Source organism: Cicer arietinum, chromosome 3 (assembly GCF_000331145.2).
Source record: "Cicer arietinum cultivar CDC Frontier isolate Library 1 chromosome 3, Cicar.CDCFrontier_v2.0, whole genome shotgun sequence".
NCBI classification, from domain to species: domain Eukaryota; kingdom Viridiplantae; phylum Streptophyta; class Magnoliopsida; order Fabales; family Fabaceae; genus Cicer; species Cicer arietinum.
In genome coordinates, this window is record NC_021162.2 from 58,528,388 (window position 1) to 58,553,008 (window position 24,621).

The 24,621-nt window shown below is 28.2% G+C and overlaps 3 protein-coding genes and 1 non-coding gene across 4 annotated transcripts; 3 read left to right on the plus strand and 1 right to left on the minus strand.

Moving 5' to 3' along the window:
* Nucleotides 1-2,966: 2,966 nt before the first annotated feature.
* On the plus strand, nt 2,967-4,798 carry UGT73P5 (soyasapogenol B glucuronide galactosyltransferase). The gene has a single exon (XM_004492460.4). It carries the CDS (start codon nt 3,160-3,162, stop codon nt 4,642-4,644), a length of 1,485 nt encoding a protein of 494 aa, XP_004492517.1. The 5' UTR covers nt 2,967-3,159; the 3' UTR covers nt 4,645-4,798.
* Nucleotides 4,799-10,936: 6,138 nt separating this feature from the next.
* LOC101511198 (CASP-like protein 4B1) lies at nt 10,937-13,242 on the plus strand. The gene is made up of 3 exons (XM_004492461.4): nt 10,937-11,354; nt 11,642-11,777; nt 12,865-13,242. The coding sequence occupies exons 1-3, from the start codon at nt 11,086-11,088 to the stop codon at nt 13,054-13,056; spliced, it is 597 nt and encodes a 198-aa protein (XP_004492518.1). The 5' UTR covers nt 10,937-11,085; the 3' UTR covers nt 13,057-13,242.
* Nucleotides 13,243-13,488: 246 nt separating this feature from the next.
* On the minus strand, nt 13,489-17,026 carry LOC101511519 (probable WRKY transcription factor 26). Its single transcript, XM_004492462.4, has 5 exons — nt 16,698-17,026; nt 16,320-16,490; nt 15,056-15,672; nt 14,609-14,770; nt 13,489-14,407 (listed from the first exon to the last, which is right to left on the minus strand). The coding sequence occupies exons 1-5, from the start codon at nt 16,893-16,895 to the stop codon at nt 13,963-13,965; spliced, it is 1,593 nt and encodes a 530-aa protein (XP_004492519.1). The 5' UTR covers nt 16,896-17,026; the 3' UTR covers nt 13,489-13,962.
* Nucleotides 17,027-19,697: 2,671 nt separating this feature from the next.
* Nucleotides 19,698-19,769, plus strand: TRNAQ-UUG (transfer RNA glutamine (anticodon UUG)). Its single transcript has one exon. It is a non-coding gene; the product is annotated as a tRNA-Gln (tRNA).
* The last annotated feature ends 4,852 nt before the right edge of the window (nt 19,770-24,621 follow it).

The window sequence follows — 24,621 nt, forward strand, 5'->3', positions numbered from 1 at the left end:
CTCTTATACCAACAAATACAAAAAGAAAAGAACAAGAGGATTCCAAGGATGGCCAAAAGACAATTTACCTATAAAATAACCTCTTTGCTTTTGAGCATAAAAATGTATACATCTATCATGCTTAGACCTCATCTAGTAGAAGTCTCATGTAGTAGGCCGCCCCATTAATAGTTGGAATATAATGTGAATTTGTCATCTACTAGATTTCTTGACAACATAGAGCAGATTAGTCATTTACCATGGCAATCTAGCATTCTAAAGTCACTTCATTAGTTAGCAGATTTATACAGTATACCTATCGCCATAGACACAGACACCAGACATGACATTGATAGAGACATAAACACACATAGATAATAATTAAAAAAATTGTAGTTTAATGTAATCAGATGCATCGACATTGTGTCGGTATCGAAATCAAATTCACATTAAAGGGTCGCGAAGTATACTCAGGATTACAAAAGAACAATCAAAGGGAAAAAAGTAAACAAAAAAGGTAATAAGGCTGAGAAAGGAAAATTAATACCAATTGCAGCATTTTTAAAATTTAATCCTATTTAAAATTCTACTTATATGTTTAGAAGTTCCAAATGAATCATATAATGATAGATAAAACAATATTGTGTATTTTAATTGTATAAATAAGCACTAATTTTTTTGTCAAAAAAGGAAACACCAATGATAAATATAAAAAAGAAATCAAGATCACTTTAATACATAACCTCAAAAGAAAAAAAAAAAAAACACTTTAATACATATCACTCTTAAGCTAACAATATTTTAGTGATAATTGAAGTTTAAAAAATTAATAGTAATATAGATAATATCAATAAAGGACATTATTAATAAATGACTAATTTTATTTAGTAAATTTTATGTCTCCTTGTATTAAGAAGACTTATTCTTTATATGAGTAGAGATTCTTAATTTTTTATTTTGTCCATGATTTTGTGTCTATTGTTGTTAATTATTGCACATTTATCTCTATCTTCTTTGATTTTATCTCATGAAGTTTTATAAGAATGACTTTTAAACTAAGGGTGCTAAGATGTCTAAGTAGTTATGTGCCATATTTTTTTATTAAAAACATATTTATAATTGACATATTTTATTGGTTGCCGTATTTTAATTATACTAAATTCTACCTGTTTTATTCTCACACAAAACCTGTACTTGATTGAATGTTATATAATTTTTTTTTATTAATTTGATCAATTAAATATTTTTTTTATATATTATTGTCATATTTGACTAATTTATACTATTATTTCAATATAAAGATAGTTATTGATCAATAGTATTCTTCAACTTTTACAAGTCAAACTATGTCATTTTTATATAAATTAATTAATATTTTTCATTCAACTATAGACACAATAATAGTTAGCAAATGTAAGAAATGATGAGAGTTTTTGTAACATTTAAATACATTAATTAATATAATTAGATAGAATAAGAGATGGTTGTCTTTTCTGGGAGATGACAAACTTAAAAATGACTAAAGCGTAGTTTTAATTTAGATAGATACATTAAAATTAATCTTACAAGATCAACCGTAAATTATTCATATCTAAACATAATTCTATATCTGTTAAAACAATAAAATTAATAAATACATTTTTGTATTCGGGACAAATACGTATTCTAAAAATCTTGTGTCTAAAAAATTTGCCACAAAATATTCTTTGAATGTTGAACATTTTCAAAAAATGGAAATTTTGGCGGGTGAGAATTGAATGGTCTGAAAAAGTTAAAAATAATAAATACATGTAAAATATTTTACATCATTAGAAAATCACGAGTAATCATGTAGATTATTTAATAAATAGTTATTATAAAAATTAATTTATATATATATAAAGAGATTAATTTATATGTATCAAAAGTGTAAAGCTGTTTTATTTTTATTTTTGATCTCTAATTTTAAATCAATTCATGTGTATTTTTTGAGTTTTTGAATGATTTTTTACGATAATATTTAAGACATGTTTAATAATTTTCTTACAAAAATTTAAATTTTTTTAATAAATAATTAATGAAATATGAATTTTTAAGCGTTTGATGTGTAAAAATTTATATTTAATTTATCGCTTGTTAAAAAAATTTAAAATTTTGCGGATAATTTGTTTACAATGTCTTAAATATTACTTCGAAAAATCATTCCAAATTTCAAAAGATACACAAGTGTTGTTTTAAAATCAGGGACCAAAACGAAAATGAAAAATTTTAGAGAACTAAAAGTTTGACGAAATTTTCTATAAAGATTAAAAAAAATAGTGAAATTTTTGAGAGACTAAAAATTTATTTAACTAAAAAATGAGTTATCTTTCAAAAACAACATATATAAACAAAAAATATTACTCTTATTTTAAGGCATTTTTGGAGATATTTTTGATCTTTTGTTATAATAAAAAAGACAGTTAGCACTTTTAATGTATTTATCACTTAAATAATTTTTTTATTGTATTTTTAATATAATTTTTTTAATTCTACCCCTAAATTAATTTATACACCACAAGTTATTTATTTCCAATATATTCATGGCGTACCAATCTTTTCTTTTTTATCAGAATAACAAAACACGACCAAATCATTTGTACGCGTTTTCTAGTTACCTTTTCACACATATATCTTCGTGTGTATAATTACTTGTATCATGCAAAACATTAATTCACCTTTAATGCAATTTGTATTTTTTGTCTCTATAATATTTAATCTAACAGAAGTTACAAGACATCATTTAATCCTTCTATTTTAATGTGGATAATCAATTTAACCAATTTTTATGTTGTCAATACAGAAACAGGCATGACAAAGTTTTAAGTTTGACTCTTTCAATTTAAAATAAGCTACTCAAGTTTTGAACCTTGTTAAACTAATCTAACCATTCTTATACCATAAAATACAAAAAGCAAAGAACAAGAAGAGGAGACAATTCCAAAGATGCCTAGAAGACAAAAATTACCTAAAAACTATTCAAATGATGTCAAGACTCAAGAACAAGAACCAGCTTAGTCATTAAATAATTAAGACAAAAAATGTTCAAGCTACTTGCTGATCATATAAAATTAATATCAGTTAGCACTTGAAACTTGTAAGAGAAAGGTTTAAAGAAAGTTAGAGGAACTAATTGTGTTTGAAAAGAAAAGTGTGATAAAGATGGAATCTCAATCCCAACAGCTGAATGTAATTTTTGTTCCATATCCAACTCCTGGCCATATGATTCCAATGATAGACACAGCAAGACTATTTGCAAAGCATGGTGCTAATGTTACAATCATCACAACACATGCCAATGCTTCAACATTCCAAAAATCCATAGACAGTGACTTCAATTCAGGACATCCCATCAAAACTCAGCTTATTCAGTTCCCTTCAGCTCAACTAGGTCTCCCTGAAGGAGTTGAAAACATCAAATCCGGCACCTCCCAAGAAATGCTGGGAAAAATCAGTCAGGGAATTTCAATGCTCCAAGATCAAATTGAGATTGTGTTACAAGATCAGCAACCAGATTGTATAGTCTCAGACATGTTTTACCCTTGGACAGTGGAATCAGCTGCAAAACTAGGCATTCCAAGACTTTACTATTACAGCTCAAGCTACTTCTCAAGTTGTTCTGCTCATTTTATCAGAAAGTATAAGCCTCATGAGAATTTAGTTTCTGATACTCAATTTTTTTCGATTCCTAGCCTTCCACATAACATTGAGATTACCTCTCTGCAGCTAGAAGAATGGTTGAGGACTAGAAATGAATTCTCGGATTATTTGAATGTAATATATGAATCAGAGGGAAGAAGCTATGGAACACTGTACAATAGCTTTCATGAGCTTGAAAGTGATTATGAGCAACTTTACAAGAGCACAATGGGGATCAAAGCATGGAGTGTAGGACCAGTTTCAACATGGGTTAACAAAGATGATGTTGAAAAGGCCAGAAGGGGACACAGTAAAGACCTTGCAGTAGAATCAGAATTGCTAAATTGGCTTAACTCAAAGGAAAATGAGTCTGTTTTGTATGTAAGTTTTGGAAGCCTTACTAGGCTTTCTCATGCACAAATTGTTGAACTAGCTTATGGACTTGAAAATTCAAGTCAAAGTTTCATTTGGGTCATTAGGAAAAAGGATAAAGATGAGGATGGAGAAGGTTTCTTGGAAGATTTTGAGGAAAGGATGAAAGAAAGCAAGAAAGGGTACATCATATGGAACTGGGCACCACAAGTTTTGTTATTGGATCACCCTGCAACTGGAGGCATTGTGACTCACTGTGGTTGGAACTCAATCCTTGAAAGCTTGAGTGCTGGTTTGTCAATGATCACATGGCCAATGTTTGCTGAGCAATTTTACAATGAGAAGTTGCTTGTTGATGTCTCGAAAATTGGAGTCCCTGTTGGGTCAAAAGTAAACAAATTTTGGGCTAGTGTAGGTGAAGATGCAGTAGTGAAAAGGGAAGAGATTGCAAAGGCTGTGGCACTGTTGATGGGAAGTGAAGAAGAGAGCATAGAAATGAGGAGGAGAGCAAGAAAAATTGGTGATGCAGCCAAGAAGAGTATAGAGGAAGGTGGATCCTCATACAACAATTTGATGCAGTTAATAGATGAGCTAAAATCATTGAAGATATCAAGAGGCCTTGAGAAAACAAATTAAATAAATGAAATGGAGGAACAATAGTGGTTTTTCAGGATGTGGAGCCTATCATTGTAACAAAAAATAAGGCACATTGTCAAAGTATTTTCTCTTTGATATGAATTTTCAGAATGCTAGCTCATAGTCTATGTTAAATGTAGAACATGCCATTGCTTACCCCTTTGATTATATAAATGAGTTTATTTTTTAGTATTTGAATAAGAAGTCATTAACACGTTATTCATTTTATGTAAAATTACTCTATGGAGTTCATTTTATATAATATTCCTGCCAACACAAATCATGGATATCAGACATCAAATCAAATCATAGATATCAGACATGACACTACTACATATATAGATTCAGATACTAAACATGAAACTGTGTAACAGAAAAATCAAAGTAATTAAATGTAATTGGATTTATTGCACTAAGTGAGTTCATGCACTTACACATTTGAAAATCAGTGACAGTCTAATTTTAAATAGATGGTCCTAAAAATGAAAATTTTAATATTTTTATTATATAATTTTAAACAATAATCTTAAATCTAGATCGTTTGATTCTAATCGAATTATCACCGATGTCTGACTATGTGAATGCAGAGAACCCATGACGACAGAGAACCCAATCCATATTCACATGTGTTGATGTCGTGCTAGTATTAGACAATAACGTGTCAAGAAATTCAAGACACGAAACACACCTAAATAGGGCTGAGAAAAGAAAATTGATACCAATTACAACCTTTTCTATTCTTCTTATTTCAGTTGGTAGTTATCCTCATTTGCAGATTCTACAAAATACCAAAAGCAAAAAAAAAATAATGGCTTGTTTGGTTGTGTTCTGTTTGGATGTTTTTTAAAATTATTTTATAAATTAAATTTAAGAATTTTTTGAAGAATAGAAAATAAAAAATTATGTTAGGGGATTCTACTTTTTAAAACTATTTTAGAAATGAAAAAGTTAAAAAAAAACTTTTTTGGTAGACTTATTTTAAAAAAAGTTTTAAAACGGAAAAGTTAAAAACTTGTCTGATAAATATTTTTTAAATGAGTGTAATAGTAAGTGGATATCTAAGAAAATGTTAATTAGTTGAATTAATAAAGAAAGATACATTTTTGTAAAAGTGATATACAATTTAGTAATATATATGAGAAAAATGAATATATTTTGTCGGTGTAATCACTTTATATTGATAATTAATAAGAATTATTTATTTTATCTTTTGGATGCACAATTATAACTGTAATCATAAAATATCTACATAATCAAAAAAGTATAATAAAAAATAAGTGTAGCGACACATGTTGATAAAAAAAAAATTGATAAACAATTATTTTTATATGTGAATGTGTGAGGTAAAAATATATCCAAAAAAAATGCTCAAAATAAAAATATACTTAAATATGTATTTTATTAATCACTTAAGTCTCCAAACGTATGTTTAGTTAATAATCAGTTTAGTCTTTTAATATACTATTGATTGATCAATTTTTTATAACAAATATTTAGAGTGAGGAGATATTGTCTCATTTTTCAATTAATTTAATCTATAAAATTATTAACAAAAAATATATTTAAAGATACGTCTGTAATTTTGGCACATTCATGAACTATAATGATAACTATATATAATATTCAGAAACAGAAATAATTTTTTATTAGAAAAATTTCAAATGCTAAAATAAATTATTACCTACTACAAAATAGTCGTAGAAGATAGAAATTCTTTACAAAAATCACGCTGATTCTATAAAGTCATGCGACTATATAATTTGTATTTAAGATAAGCCAAAATTGTACATTATTAAATTTTAACCATTAATGAAAAGTGGTATTTTTTTGTGTTAAAACAGGAAATAGTTTTTTAAAACAGTATTGTAAAATAGTGTTTTCAAACAAGTTTTAAATTTTTTAGTTTTTAAAAGATTAAAACAGTTTTTAAAAATTAATCAAAGAAGCCCATATATAATTTTGCATTTAGAAAATTAGAAAAATTAAAAAATTAAAAATTAAAAACAAAACAAAAAAAAAATAACGGTGTGTAACTGTCTCTTTTCATTATGGATTATGCCTCGGACCATGGCGCTTCCCGTTGCCAATTGATGCTCAACTGTTGTTCATTGAAGCCATCGATGAAAACTAATACCGAAAAATTTATTCCAAGCATTTGTAGAGATAATGTCATTCTAGAATATATTAACATCTATAGTTTGATTTTTTTTAATATATAATTTTAAATTGTATTATGTTTATTTTATTTTTATTTTATACGGTAGTCATTAAGGTTGACTTTTTTTATTTTGACTTAAGATGAAAGAGTTATATTTTTTGGAGTAATAATAATTACTATTTATTATAGATTTTTATTTTATTCAAATAAGCAAGCATATAGTTTTACTCTATATAATTAAGTTGTATTCTTTATTCATGTAACATAGTAAGAACTCTTTTTTTATAGGTTTTGTTTTGCTGTTTTTTTCCTTCTTCTTTTCTTCACATTTTATAACTTGTATGTATTTAAAGCTTTATTGATCTTAAGGGATCTGTGAGGAAACAAAACCAATGAAAAATTTTGTGAGTAAGAAATAATCGGTTAAAAAACTTTCACACAAAATTTTTAAACACCATAAACACCTTCCAAAAATGGCTCTTTACCTCCACCTCCTATATTTAAAGGGAGAAACTATCATTTGTGGACTACAAAAATGAAAACTTATATGAGAGCTCAAAGTTTATAGAATGCAACACAAAGTGGCAGCAATCTACCACCTCTGCCAAACAAGTCAACATTACCTCAAATAAGAAGTCACAATGAGGAAGTTGCAAAAGAAAGAAAAGCATTTGCCATAATACATGCAACACTACATGATGATATATTTATCAAGATCTTGAATCTTGAAACTGCAAAAGAAGCATGGAACAAATTGAACGAGGAGTTTCAATGGTGTGAAAGAACAAAGAAAATGCAAGTGTTGCACTTGAGAAGAGAGTTTGAAGCACTAAAAATGCAAGAAACGGAAACTGTCAGAGAATTTTATGACAAAAATTCGAAGATTGTTACACAAATCAAATTGCTAGGAGTGGAGCTCGGTGATCAAAGAATTGTGGAAAATTTTTTGGTGTGTCTTCTATAGAGATTTGAAGCAAAAATATCATTTCTCGATATTTGAGAATGAAAGAAAATATTGAAGGCGCTCTTGTGACCAACACCAAAGGCAAAAACCAAAGCTGCAATAGTTTTAGTAAAAAGCCATTTGGTGAGAAGAAAGGAAAGGGAAAAAATGAGGAGTTCAACAATAAAGAGGAAGGCCAAATCACACTTGTTGAGCTTATTAATGTTTTACAAGCTAATAAGTAGAGAAGATATATGATAATGGAATAAAATATTGAAGGCACTCTTGTGGCCAATACCAAAGGCATAAACCAAAGCTGTAATAGTTTTGGGAAAAAGCCATTTGGTGAGAAGAAAAGAAAATGAAAAAATGAGAAGTTCAACAATGCAGGGGAATGATGGAAAAAGAAGTTTCCACCTTGCCAGCATTGCAAAAAAGATACTCATTTAGAGAAATATTATTGGTACAAGTCATGAGTTAAATGTAGAGCCTACAATCAACTTAGTCATGTGGAGAAAGTTTGCAAAAACAAAGCAAACCAACAGGGGTAACAAACCCAAATTATTGAGCACCACCAAGAGATTGAGGAGCAATTATTTATGGCTTCTTACTATTCAACTAGCAGTAGCAAGGAAGCATAAATAATAGATAGTGGGTGCACTAACCATATGACTCATAATGTCAACATTTTTAAGGAAATGGACAAGCCCTTCTACTCCAAAGTTATCATTGGCAACGAAAAATATGTTGATGTCAAAGGAAAAGGAGTTGTAGTTGTTGAAACTCCATTAGGTATAAAATATATCTCAGATGTTCTATTTGTACCTGAAATAAATCAAAGTCTTTTGAGTGTGGGGCAAATGATGGAAAAGAACATTATTATTATTGATTCGTTTATGTCTAAGTTAATGTTCGTTGAAATGAGAGATAAAAAATTTCCAATAGACGGAAAACAAACAGCCATGCATGTTCTAATGAGTTCACTTTAGTTTTTCCACCTTGAAGCAAATGAGTTATAATGATTTGGTTGAAATTTTTTCAATCATTAATGATGTGTGTGATGTATGCCAATTAGAGAAACAAAGTAGATTGTCATTTTATGTTGTATAAACCTAGAGAGCTTCTGAAAAATTGAAGCTTATACCCTATGCCAACAATTAACGTCTCTAAATGGCAACAAGTAATTTTTGTTATTTATAGATGATTTTACAAGGATAGGTTGAGTATTTTTTTTTTCTAAGGCAGAAATCATATGTGCTTGATGCATTTTAGAGGATCAAACTTATGGTTGAAAAAGAGGTTAATTGTCAAATTAAAAAGCTCATGTCTAACAATGGAATTGAGTATACAACAGGAGAATTTAAATCACTTTGTAAGCAAGTTGCAATCCAACATCAATTTACTATTCCTTACACTCCTCAATAAAATAGAGTGAATAAAAGGAAGAACATGACAATCATGGAAAGGGCTCAGTGTTTTCTTTTTGAGAAAGTTATTTCTAAAAAATTAGGGTTGGGGTTGTAAACACCTCGGTGTAGTTGTTGAATTTGTTGCTTACCAAAGTTTTGAAGGGAAAAACACCTTTTGAAGCATGGGAATAACACCACATCTAAGACAAAGATTATTACTAGACATGTCTCTATGATATCTCTTACCATTGGCTAAGATTTTGTCATGAACTAGCTTCCACAAAAATGTTCGAAATTGGTTTAACATGTTTAAAAATGTCAGTGGGAAGATGACTTAAATGCATCTTACCATGACAGATATAGAAGCATACTTCAAATTAAAATTATCATCTGATGTTAGATTCCATCAAGGAAAATCATATTTGTCATTTGAAGGGGGTTTAATCCCTGTTGTCTTATTACAAATATCTTGAGACAAAATTTGTTGTAAAGCCCCCAATTCCAATTTTCATTGAACAAATAATGAGATAATGGAAATTTCATTTTAGTATAAGGAACTCCATTAGAACTATAATTCATCAAACCCCCACTACCTCTAACCCAAGTATCTTTCCAAAACAACACATGATCATCATCATAAATAAACCAAGTTATGTTACTAGAAGCATCTTCCCACACACTAGTGATTGCTTTCCAAGCATGAGAGGATATGGCTCAATGATTAAGATTGTCATAAGAGTACTTTTCACACATCACCTTAACCCATGATTTATCATAATTACTAATTAAACCCTACACCAATTTCATCATATAAGAATAATTTAACCACGTCAAGTTCTTGAAACCTAGACAACTCTATTCCTTAGGAAAATAACTTTTTTTTTCTATGAAATTACATGAGTTTTTCTATGATTGACAATCGAATCCCAAATAAAGTCTCTGTAAATTCTCTCTACTACAAGACAAATTGAGGTTGGAATCTTCATAGATTGAATAACATAGTCAGGAATATTAGACGGGGAAGCTTGGGCAAGACTCACCTTATTTACAAAGGTTAGAGAACGTGTTTTTCAAATTAAAAGTTTTTCTGCGTAAGTTGTTAAGAATAAACTCATGAGATGATTTGGATGTTTTTGTTTCAACATTAGGACACCAAAATACACCCCAAGATCCTTAATTCTCTAAATTGCTAATTCTGAACTCATATAATTTGTGATATCACCTGATAGACTATTAGAAAAAAAGACTTGAGAATTTTTTAGTTGAGTAACCAAAAACACTACAAAAATCATACAATATAGATTTAGCTAATAGAATTTAGTCACACAAGACCTCATCCACAAGAATAATATCATCAACAATATACATGAGAAAGAGCACAACCTCCACTACGATCAAATTTGAAAATAATCTAGTTGCATTTTGAATCTAATCACTAAAGACATATGCCAAAGAGATAAGGAGAGCTGAGATTACCTCATCTTCTGTCCATAGTTGAAGAAAAAGAGTTTGGTGCTGTTCCATGCCGGTTGACACCGAGAGTTGCACATGATACACAATGAAAAATACATAAAAAAAAAATATTTTGTACAAATAGGCTTAAGCAGCTGGCAATGCTTTTGTCGTACGTGACACTCTTCCAAACAACGCGCTCACGCCACGTCATCTGACCTTTTGGCTCTTATCTTGAACCTTCTTTAACTTCCATAACGATTTTACCGATATATTGCCACCTCATCATCAAACAGAAGTAACACACGGAACTAATAACCTTCAAACAAACTTAATTTTAAGACAACCCAACAAAACAAACAAACATTAGTTTCTTGTTTTAATCTAATCTAATCTTCTTCTCACTTCAATCCTTTATATTATAGCTGAATCCATAACCTTCAAATCCAATCAAAGAAAAACAAGCTCAGATCAGAAAAATGTCGAACCTTGAAGAAAATTCATCTCCACCGAATATACACATTCAGACTCCACCAACTGCGCATCCTACGAGGGATGGACACTACCATACGCCGCAGACCGGAGGAATCGCCGGAATATTACGGCGGTGGAAAAGGGAGGATTTGATTAAAAGAGGGTCGTTGGGATTGAGAGGGATCGCTCTGATTTTCTCTCTGATTTCCTTCATTGTAATGGCTAGTAACAAGCATGGCTATGGGAGAAACTTCGATGAATATGAAGAGTATAGGTAGAAATCTTAAACCTCTTTTGATAATTTTGTGTGTAGATTCATTGGTTTGGATCAAAATTTGAATTTTATGGGTGATTTCATTTGGGGTGGTGGTAATGTGATCAACTATAACACCGATACTTCTGATTGAATTAGTGTTTTGATGTTCAATATGCGTCAGTGTTTAATACCGATTAGACAATGACACATTAATTACATTTAATTAATTTATTATCGTTGTCGACGTGTTAGTATCAGTGTTTGGTATTTATGATCTTGAATTTGATTTTGGAGGATTTCTATAGGTATGTGCTGGCGACTGCGATTTTGTCGAGTTTGTACACTGGAGCACAAGTGTTTCGTCAAGTTCAAGAACTTTCTACTGGAAAACAATTGATTAAACCAAGAATAGCAGCTATGGTTGACTTTTTTGGTGATCAGGTTTGTCATGTCATTCATTCATTTCTCTATCAGCACATTCATTAATTTCTATGGTGCTGCATTTTCTAATATGAAACTCTTGGTAGTGAGAAACTCATGTCTTGAATTAGCATTCAATTCTCAGAAAATCAATGTGTTGATCAGAGTGGAAGTAATTCATTCAGGTTGTTAGAAGTTCAAAGCGTGAGTGATAAGAATCTTATGTTCTTAATTCTCATCAAGTATGAAGACCTATTAATTCACTTTAATGATATTTTTGAGTCAAGATACGAGTCAAACTCTGTTATTGTATTTTGTAGTTTTATCTAACTGGTAAAGAGATCTCTCATTTTTTAGCTTTCTCTTAGTTTTTGGGCTAAGAAGAAGATAGTTTAGACTTTATAACTCTATTTGATAGGCTCTTATATCATCTTAGGTTTATAGCACCTAATGTTAGATTCGATTCTTGAGTCCATATATATGGAGAAAAACATAGTTAGAAGGAGTCCTGATCTTTGAACTATTGATAGTTTTTAGCTTATCACCTACTGTGTGGGAAATTGCTGTGGAATTATTTTTATTTTTTAAAAAAAGGCCTGTTCATTTTCAGACTAGACTTCAAAATTAGTTAATTAATTAATTAATCTTTGCAACTTGGCTTTAGCCTCTGTGCATGAGGCAGTGAGCTATAACGGACGCCGAAGAAACTGGTTTGAAAACTCGTGACTTCTCTCTGAAGTTACCTCTATGAAAAAAGTGAAAATGAAAGCTTATTTAACTTCAATCAATCAATTAGTTTGAAAAGTGTTTTTCAAAGGACAGGTTCAAATTTCAAGTTTCAATGACCTTTTAAGTGTCTCAATAATACAATCACAATGGAGGGTAAGTTCATTGGACTTGATTTAGAGAATTTAACAAATCCTATTGACTTTGACAGTCATATAATTAAAATGACTGGTGTGTTTGAGTGTAGTATCTTCATTTTGAATTATTCAGAGCTTTATACAAAATTGTTTATTCAAAAACCTTATGACTGACTTTAAAGACTATGAAATGCTAGCAACTTTGAGATGAGCTTGATTCAATTAGCAATGTCTTTTGGTTGCAGATCATGGCATATCTTTTGATATCATCAGCATCTTCAGCAATTCCAATGACAAATAGAATTAGGGAAGGAGCAGACAATATATTCACAGATTCTTCATCTGCCTCCATTTGCATGTCTTTTTTCGCCTTCTTGTGTTTAGCAGGATCAGCTCTCATTTCTGGATACAAACTATCAACTCAATCTTATATCTGAAGCTACGACAAAATTCACCATATATTGTTTCATATTTCAATTTACTTCTATGTAAATCACATTTATATGTGTATCATTGTTGAGAAAGGGAGTCAGGCATTCTCCTCCCTTTGGCTGTGTATTATTACAGGTGACGTTATAATATTGATTTCATATACAAATACAAATAATATACAATTTTTTCAACTTGAGACTCTTTATTGATCTGTTTGGCAGAAGAAAAGAAAACATATATGTTGAATGCATTATACAATGGTGGTTGGTTTTAGCACTATGTTTTGGTTTAGGGCCATCAAGGGTTTTGAATTTAAATTTATCAAAATCACAATGATGTTGGTTAAAATTATGGAGGTGTTCATCGCAAATCATCTAATGAAAATTGAAACTAGAAACTTGAATGAGCATAATAGAATTTGTCAGCACAAACACATGTATCATGTAATTGACTATTGTAATACTCTTTCAAAGAAATCTTTTTTCTACAAATACAACAAAAGAATAACAGTATTCATCAATCAACTAATTTTTTGTATCTTCTATGATAGTAAGAAAACCATCTTGTCAACCTCGACAAACTGGAATTTCAGCTATTTGCTATCACTATGGCTGTAGTGTCTGTCACCAAGGTTCTAAATTACAGTTTCGGTTGTGGTTACGCTATAAACCTTGATATTGTAGCAAAATGCGAGCAAATGCTTCTGCAATTTCGGTTGCGATCCTGTTGTAGAGACCTCTAAAATCTTTTGTTGTGACAACAATTGCGGCTGTAGACTGCAATTTAGAACTATATTTATCAATAGCATCGTTCAAGTAAACTAGTAAATATTGACGATTCTTTGTTTCTAAAATCCTACATGCTATACAAAAAACGTATCCAAGATAAAATATGAAGTTGTGGTCCCAAATTTAGAAGTCTTTTGACAGAAATGACTGAAGGAATGAGTCATCCTTCCTCTCATCCTTGACCTTCGAGTATGCAGCATCTGAGTATTGTGAATGATTGGTCAATGAATCCGTTGATCGTTCCATAGCTGAATACCCAAAATTTCCATGACCCTGCAACATGTCCTGTGGAAATGACTCTTGATTTCCATTTGCAGTCTTATAAAGTGAATTTGTGAAACCTGATAAGCTAGAATAATGATTCACCGCCGAGGGCCTAATGGGTGCCAATACGTTGCTGTTGTTCATAGAATTTCTGTTCAAGTTATAACCTGCACCGCCACGTGCAGCTGGTACATCATGGTTGTGTTTCCCTTCATAAGTTGTGATCACAGCTTTGATATCATGCGCAGCTCGTTCAACATGTTTTCTCACTGAACAACCAGGGGCAGTGCATTTGTAATAGCTCCTGCATATTTTGAACAAATGAGTAAGTTAAGGTGTTGGTAATGGTAACAACTTGAAATGTATTTATAGTTCTAAATTGTGGTCGGCAACCGCAATTGCAGCCACAATATAACGGTAATAGAGATTTCCACAACAGCATCGCAACTGCAATTGTAGCTGCACTTTACTGCAATGTAAAGGTTCGTTTCGGACATTTAATTACCTTGCATTTGGATTTCCTTTAACAACTTTCTGTCCATATTTCCTCCACCTAAAGCCATCATCAAGTATATCAATTTCACTAGTAGTTTGAACTACAACTCTAGGTTCTTTAACAGTTCTACTACCTGCGGCAGAATAGCCATCATTTTCATTATCACCCTTCCTGCAACAATGAGCATCACAATCACAATTAGTTGCACTTAAATTATGAGTTTAATTTGCATACACTGTCAGCACATCACAACCAATCGCATGTGTGATTTTAGAAGTAGTTATTATGATTAAAATTAAAATATTTTTAATGATCTAACGATTATGAATGACTGAGTGTGTAAAAAATCTTTACATTGTCAGTTATATGAATTAAATCCTTAAACTAAGTGCAGTATACATTTTCATTCTAAAAAACCATGAATGAAGTCATTAGACTTTAATTTCCTTATCTTACCATCTTTTGGCCTCTGGTCCAAGGGCATCGTCGTTTCCTCCAGAATAACTAGTTTGTGATGTTTGCTCAAAGTCTTCCTCTCCAACAGATGCCGAAGAATCTTCCTGTATGGAGACACGATCCATTTGTGGATTACCGAGAGACACAACTGATTGTTCAGAAATTCCCGAGTTTGTGCAGGACGAAGAAGGTTGAGAGCTTGTTCTTCTAGTAGACTGAGGCTTAGGGTGGTTATGACTTCCCTTATATACAATTTCAGTAATATGTCCATCCAAACCCGTCTCAACTTTCTTCTTCATTGAGCAATTCAGATGTGTGCACTTGTAATAACTTCGCGGATTTTCGCTTCCTTTCACTTGTTTCTGTCCATATTTTCTCCAGTTGAATCCATCTTGTGATCTCCTTTGTTCTCTAACAGGCTGAGATGCATTTGTATAGTTAAAATAACCGGATTGGGTAACTGAGTTACCATGTGTTTCTAGTTCGCTTGGTGCCATTTCTGAGGAAAAGCTCTGAGTTGATGGGAATTCAGATTTTGATTCTGTCCTCTCAGATGAAAAATCAGTTTGCTTTGTAGGTACATTGAACTTCCACATATCTTGTTTCTTAATTGGTTCCTATTGTTCAAATAAAACAAGTATATTTAATTAGAACACAAATAAAAATATATGACAAGTTCAAAGTCATCAACAAACTAAAGACTATTCAACATGATAATGACTTATGATATAGTGTATTGATTATGAAAGCATAGAAACATACATTGACATTAGTTTCAACCAAGACTTAGAATATGGTAGTTAAGTTTTTGAGCCTTGTTTGAAGTATTCAAAACATTTTTATACTAAACCACGAGAAAAATAAAACAAAAAGAGAAAAACAACTAAGAATACAATTAAAAAGGCCATAAAAAAACATTCAACAATAAACTGACCCCACAAGTCATACAAAACACTGCTAGGATAAACAACTTAATTAGCAAATAACTGCTTATCTATAACATATTTCTATAACAAAAAATAAAATAAACTCAAACTCTTTTTATATAAGCTGTTTTTATAAACTATCTTAGAGAGTTTACAGACATAAACTAACAACAGTTTATGGATACGTCATAAGCTGATTTTACAAACTCTCTTAGACCGGCTCCTAGATACTTTTGTTAGTAGATAAACTTAAATAAACCAACAAACATGACCCCAAATAAATGAGACACAAAATGATACTTGTTTAAGTCAACAACAAAAACAAAAACAGTGGTTACCAATTGAAACAAGTTTGAGGAAGATTGAAAATCAGATGCAGACTTTGTTTGTGTTTGAAAAGAGAAGTCAGAGATGTTTTTCTCATCCTCCTTGTCACCTTCCCCTAAACTGTTCTTCCAGTTATTGAAGCTCTGGCTAGCAAAATCCTCAGTAGTTGGAGAAGCAAAAACCTAAAAAAAACATATACCAAAAAACAACAATTAGTAACAATGACATACAAAAGAAAGTTAATTTTCTTAAAATATACTACTAATGAAATATAAACAAAAATTGATGTATATTATCTTAAATTTATATTAGATACATCAATTTTTCACCATTTTTATTTATAATTCCTTCGGGAAAAAGTAAACATGAAAGAGTACTTAGAAACTCACATTTGGAGAAGAAAGAAAGAAAGGTGAGATTAAGAAGTCAGTAGGACTGAAAGTAGATGAAAAGGGTAAGTAAGAAGAAGGAGAAATTGGTGATAATGAAGGAGGTTGAGCTGATTTGAATTTAGGACCATCAAGTTTATTATTATTATTATTATCAGAAGTTTCCCAATTATGATGATGATGATTATCCATGGTCATGTGTTAATTTTGTTGTTGTTGTTGGAAAATGAATGAATATTTATTTATTATATATATGTTGGTGAAACATAGAAGTATTATTGATTTAGAATTGAGGGGGTAGTGAAGAAAAGGTATTGATTTGAATGTGTATATATTGTGAAGTATAGGGGGAAGAATGATGTAAGAGGAGGAAACGAGAAATAATGAATGATTGAAGTAATTGTGTTATTGGAGTGTTGGAAGATGATGTTTCTCAGAAGGTGAAGATTTGTTTGACCGTTGAAAAACCAAACTTGGTCAATGGTCAAAACTTGTGGCTTTGACTGACTTTCAGAGACACTCAGGGGTGTGTTTGTAATTCCACCATGTATTTGTTTAACATTATTTTTTATATTATATATTCAAAAATAACTATATTCAGTACATTTTTTTATAGGAGAAATTTAAACTCAAATTTATTATATTAGAAATTCAATTATTTATGTCAGATTTAATCCTGTTTTTTTTTATGATTTTATCGAGTTAAAATAAATGTTTTTGTTGGAAAATATTTAAATATATGATTTGTTAATTAAAAAATAAGGTTAAAAACATTTATTGAGAAATATAATTTTAAAATTGTTTTTATATTTTTTTTCATTCATTAAAATTGGTAAGAAATTTATTGATCAAGAATAATATAATTTTAAATCATTAAAATTAAAAAATAATAAATATATAAACAAATTTATAACATATAAATTAATAGCATAAAATGAAAAAATATCTATAATAATAATGTCTAACTATAAAATTGAAATATTCATAATACACATATCTGATATACACTTTAAATTTATTAATTGAATCTAAATATACATTTCATCGAAGTTAATACGTTCGTCTCAATTAAATAAATATTACACCAACACGAAGAATCAAACTGATGCATTAAAATAAAAAAAAAAAAAAACCTTATATATATATATATAAAAAATTTTTTTTAATTAAAAAAAAAAAAAAAAAAAAACCTATATATATATATATATAAAATATTTATTTAATTAAAAAAATAAGAAAAATAAGTTGAAGAAATGATTTTAAACCCAAAAAAATTTGCTTTAAAGCACTCTTTCTTCAATAGATAGAAGAAGAGCAAGAAATAACAAGAATAAAATTTTATGAGGCGGCTAGGTTTGGGGTGGATTTTCAATCAATAGTACTATTTTTTTTTTAATCTTTATAAAATTTCGTTTAGATATTACTATATCTATTAAAAGATGTTAGCAATGGAGTTCACCCAAAAAAAATGTTAGCATGTCATTTCTAAGAGGAGTTTTATGTTTTCGGTTTCCTTTTTTAAGTCATTTTGACTTAAAAAACAATTTTTTTTCCTTAAAAAGATATTTATTTCATTATACCAAAAAAAATGTTATTTCGATTGAGCATCAATATTTGATACAACAAAATCTTGAGATCATAATTATAGCAGTGAGGGAGAAACTCTATAATTAATTTGTCTCCTGATAAATTATCCTCCGTCCCTCTCGTATTAATTGAATTTCGTTTCTATTATTTATTTTTCTTGAATTATATATATCTCTTTATATTAATTGAAAAATATTTAACTTATTGTATCTTATTTAACTATTCTAGTATGTGGAATAAAATATTAAGAGTGGAATTTTCAAAATTGTATCTGAACTGTATTAATTATTACGCTTATTAAATACAATTTAAGAGTGTAATAGTATTTGTATCCATGTATCTATTAGTAAATTAATAAAATATTGTGTAAAGTAATAAAATATTTTATTTATGTGTTATTGTATTAATATTTTTTATAAAGGAAACTTTTTATATATTTATGTATTGATATTTTTTTGTGAGACAAAGTGTGAGAATTTTTTTACATAATTTTAATAAAATTAAATAATATTTTTATATGATGATTTTTTCTATTTAGATATCTGTTATTTTTGAAAATTCGCTAAATATCTATTCAGCATATATGTGTCCAGATATAAATAAAACATATATATATTTTTTATTCAACGAAATAAATATAAAACGAGTGGTACACATTTTTTAGCATATATACAATACCAGTACTCATTTGTTTTATTTTTAAATAAAAGTATCTTTTTTATCTCACAATAAATATCATTTAAATTTTTTATTATTATTAATATAAAATATAATAATAATTTTAAAATTATATAATAATCATTAAAAATTAATTAAAATTATATTAAAATTTATAAATTTATAAATGACATTCATTTTCGAAAGAAAAAAATTGAAAGTGTTAGAGAGAGTAGTAATATTGTATTTGTGGATACTGATTGTGATCCCTAAATTAGTGACTCAAACCATTCAACTTCGACATTCTTCCACGAGAAGCTTTCTATCAAATTCAAATATCACTCTTTTTCCATCCATATCATGGCCCATGAGAGCGCATAGATTACAGTAAAAAAAGTTTGAGAAATGATTAATTAATATACCTCCATGATCACAAATACAAAATATTATTCTCCAAACTGTCAAACCATTAAAAAAATGTAGAATTAACATTGCATTTCACAGTGTATATGGACGATTTACACTAAGTAATAGGCATTATAGTAATAATGAAGTCACGGTAGGACGATCTCCAAAATTTTAAAATTATAATTATGTAATTAGACAAAATTGGTTAATAACTAAATTAATAGTTAATTACCTTTTTTCTGAAAAATTAAATTAATAGTTAATTGTGAGGAACACACATTTTGCTTACTTGGATTAATGTTTATACTCTGTTATTAATCAGTATTTGTAAAAACAATAGCACAAACGGGTTCTATGGTGTAGTGGTTAGCACTCTGGACTTTGAATCCAGCGACCTGGGTTCGACTCCCGGTAGGACCTATTTTTTGTTTAATTCTTTAAAATGATATTTTAAATCTGGACCGCTCCTAAGTTAGGAAACAGAACAAGGATGTGGCTTGAAGCATTTAATTGTTCAAACAAAGCCACGTGCTCCCACATGTTTGGCTCAAAGATGTTAATGTAATGAACACTGTTTTTGCTGCAAGATTCAGCATCGGTTTTGTGACCTGACGTTTTATGTATGGGAGCAGCTGCATGCCAGTGCACTCCTTAACTATGACGAAAATCTGCAGACTGCAACTGAATGAATACTTCTATTATTTTCTGTAAATTTAACTTTAATTTAATTGCAATTTTAATAAAATCTTGCATTCAACTAAACTAGGATTTAAAGAACTTTTGTTCATCAACTTTAGTAATGTATATATCTCGTTTATGAATTATGATATAACATTTAAGTGACATTAATCATTTAAAAACTTGTGTTTTTATTTTTTGAGTTCATTTGTAAAAATATGTATTCCACATCATCATTTGATTTTCGTTTTTTAATATTAATTTATAAATAAGATTTTTCAATAAATAATACTATTTATTATATTAAAACAAAGTTGAGGCTTTTGATTAAATAAAAAGTCATCCCATCAATGACGAAAAACAAAACTCCGTGAAACTGAAGAAAATGAAGAATTGTGATAACGACGACAATATAGATCTACAGGAGAGAAGTTAGGGTGCATGGGTGAGAATAAGTTGGCCTATATATAACTTTGGTTAAATAGGATAGGTCTATTTTAAAAAATTAAAGTGTAAGTTTGATTTATTTTTTGTCAAATATTTTATTATTTAATATTTTTAAAAGTCTGGTTTGATCAATTAGTTTATCAAAAACTTTATTTTGTATTAAAAATTTTAAAAAGGACATTTTTGTCTATTTTTAAAAAGACCATTAGACCAATAAAAAATATAAATTTTATTGAATTTGTACAATCATAACATCTTTTTTTTTTTTTACTTTTTGCATCAGACTTGATGTATATGTAAACAACAATTATAAAAAAGAATACAAAAATTGTTGTAAAAAAAAATTCATCAAATTTATAGCAAAATAATTTTGACAAAAAAAAATAAGTTTAGATATCAGAAAGTACTTAAAACTTAATTTTTCTATTAAAAAAGTTAGGTTAAGTCAAATTTTTAATAGATCTAATTGTAAGCCATAGTATGATATATTCTCATCTCTACCAGGATAGTCCTTGGGAGAAGGTGTTCAAAATCCAAAAACTAATTGGCCCAATAGGAAGTCCATGAGACGGATAACCTGGAATTATTTTTTCTTCATAATTGCACACAGTGGTGATCAGAAAGGCCCTGTAATGGCGTTTGTCATTAAGTTTAAATTGATAGATTGGATAAATGAATAGATGAATTTTGTAGAGGAAGGAGAGAAAAATTTAACGGTGACATGTGGCCAAGGGAGGTCAGAGCAGGCGGTGGGTAAGGAAAATATTTGATCTTGTTAGAGTATCTTTAACGATGAACTTAACATGAGTTTATTAAGTATAGTCTATTGTATCACGTAATGTTGAATGAATTCATTTATTTTTTACTCTAAAGTGAGCTCAACATGAATTTATTAAATATGATCTAATAACTATCATAAATTTATTATTATTAATAAATTAATAAAAAAGATAATGATTATAATTTGATTATTATTAAATTATTAAAATATTTTTCCTTTCTGAGAGCACCGTGATGGTTGACACAACTACAATAGTAAACTCACCGAAAATTGAATTTTACGTAGGATGAACTCATTTAATTACAGTTGGAGATGCTTTTACTAATTTTATATTCTTTTTACTATTTTAATAAAATAAATTATAATTTAATTAAAAAAGTTATTTATAAATTAATATATGTGAAATGGAATTTAATGACTGTTATGAAAAATATCTTTTTCAAGTCGCTAATATCACGTCAACGACATGTCTTAAATGAAATAGATATATCATAAAAATCTAAAGGCCAAAAAAATAATATAAAAATTTGTTATATAAAGAGGTCAAAAGTTAAATTTGAATACAAGAAAAAAATTAAAAGCGTATTTAAGTTTTTTATGTAAAGTAATAAAATTTATTAATTTTACTGGTACGTGTAAATACCATAAAAGTAATAATTGTAAAAGAAGGGAGGAAGTAGTAAATATACTTTCAACTAAGGATGGAGAAAACACAAAAATGCATGTTTGGAGGAAGCTTACTTGGTTGGCAGGATATGTTGTGAATCTTCACTATGATAGTATTGTAGGTGCTCAAGGACTCACAATTATTATTAGGAAGTTTCTTTGTTTAAGGACCACCATACTGAAACATGTCATACACTGTCTCATAGCATGGATGGAAATTGTCATTGCTTTGGATTTTGTTTGTGAGTTTAGAAGAAAAGGAAGAGGATGATTTTGAAAAGAAAAAAAAATAGGAAGAAATGAATAGTTTTAGAAGAAAAGAGTTTTTAAGAGTTTGTTTTTCTTCGTAAAACAAAATCTTTTTATTTTAAAGAACTCAAAAATTGCATTGGAGGATGATTTTGAAAGATTTAGACAAATTTTTTGTATTGTTATAATACTCCATAAATTAAAAATATATTAACAATAAACATTGTTTTATTATTCTTTACAAAATCACTCCTTACAAAATGTAAAAATTTATCTTTATTTTTTCTTTCAACAAAGCCTTCTCTTCTCCGTAAGACACTAAATTTTTATTTTACTTAATAGTGAGTGATATGTATTAATTATTTTCTTAATGTCGTACGACATATAAAATAATGTTAACTATTTATGTTAGTTGCTTTTTTCTGAAATAATTTTTTAAAACTGAAATTGCTAAAATTTTATTTATGATCTACTATATAATAAAATAGATTAAAGAGTCTCACTTTAATTTATATATACATTTTTTAAAGAACTCTAATTATAAAATAATCATCAATAATTTTACAACTAAAAATTGTAATTAAGGAGAATGATATTCAATTACCTACAGGGTACTGTAATATAAATCATCCATGACTCTTCAAAATATCAAGACCGACTGTGTCGAAAATAACTATTTCTTCACTCACTAAATATAATAAATAAAAAATTAAATCTGACAACAAAAAAAATGACTGAAGTGTTATCTGAAATTAAGTTAATTAAGGAGACCATATGAACAATTGTACTTAAAAAAATCAATATATTTAGTCATAATTATTCTTGGGCAAGTCAAACAAAATAGTATCATTGCAATGATTTAATTATTTTTTATTACAAAATCAATATATAATTTAGTCATAATTAAGATTTTAATAAAAAAATATTTTGATCGAAGATGTGTTTTAGTACATTATCGTTTATATATAATTAAATTGTATTTTTTTTTAATGATTCAGTAAATCGCAAATAAAATATTAATAATTCTAATTTTAAAAAACTTCTATCTCCAATAATATGTATAATTAATATTATTCTACAAGAAATAAATGTATTAGAAAAAAAAATTACTCTTAAAAAAGGACTATTAAAACTATCAAAAAGCTCTTAATTCTTTAAATAGAACTTCATCTTCAAAATTATAAGAAAATTATAAAAATGATCGTATTTTGACAAGTTTTCAAATTTTTATCAAATACTATCATGAATCTTTTTTATAAAGAAATTAAAAAACATCAAAATCTATAAAGTTTTTAATTGTAGTAACTTTTTAGATATTTTGCCAAATATACTTTCATAGAAAATTATAAAATATTACATATATATATTTATAAATATTTAAAAGGCAAACATTTAAATAAAGGTAAAACCGTCTTGTAAATAACTAATAAATTTCAAAAAGTTGTGTCGTTTTCTTACAAATAAAACCAAAAAAATTTCTCATAATAAAGACCAGGACCTGATGTAGTAATGATCTAACATTTCAATACTAAATAGAATTAATTTTTTTTACATAATTTCCTTACATAATATTGTTATATATATATATATATTTTTTTTTTTTCATTCTAAAAAAAACTTGTAATTTTAGAAAACTTTTAATTTAATTTCTTAATTATTTATTTTTTAATTTAAAAATAATGAAGTGACATGATTTTGATTATAGGTAACCGATGGAATGACATGAAACAATGTTGTTTACAGTGTATTTTTTATTATTAAAAGTAATAACCATTTTTATTAATAACAATAGAAAACTATTCTTATTATTATTTTAATAAAAATAAACGCAATAATCATCATTACTCATTCATCATTCATCATTCATCATTCATTACCATCTCATCCCTAATAATTTTCTAGAAATTGAAAAGAAAAAGAAACACAAGCCACGAGCTCAAATGTTTCTTCCAAGAACGAAATTATCACCATGATCCAAGCCCCTTCTCAATGTCACCACATTGAAATTTAACAATGAGAATCAAATGAAGAGGATTCACACCACCACCATACGGTTTTTTTATTTTGAGTGCCCTCTTTCTGAAGAAAAAAAAAATCATAAATACTCTATTTTAAAAACTATATATTTAAATGTCCTTTTTTTTAGTTACAAGTAGTTATTTGGAATGACGACTTTCAACTTGATTTTATTTTAAAAAAAAAAATTCAACTTTTTTTTAATTTTTGATAGATAACATAAATATTATATATATAATTAATTAATATAAAAATAGATAAATAGATATTTTAAATTAAAAAATATTTTTAGTAAACCTAAATTTTAAATGGGCATTTTTCAAAAGTTTTTTTTTAGAAAAAAAAATTAATTCAATTTTTATTGAAATAATAAAAATAATATATATAATTAATATAATTCATAAAAATAGATAAATAAAAATTTTAAATTACGAT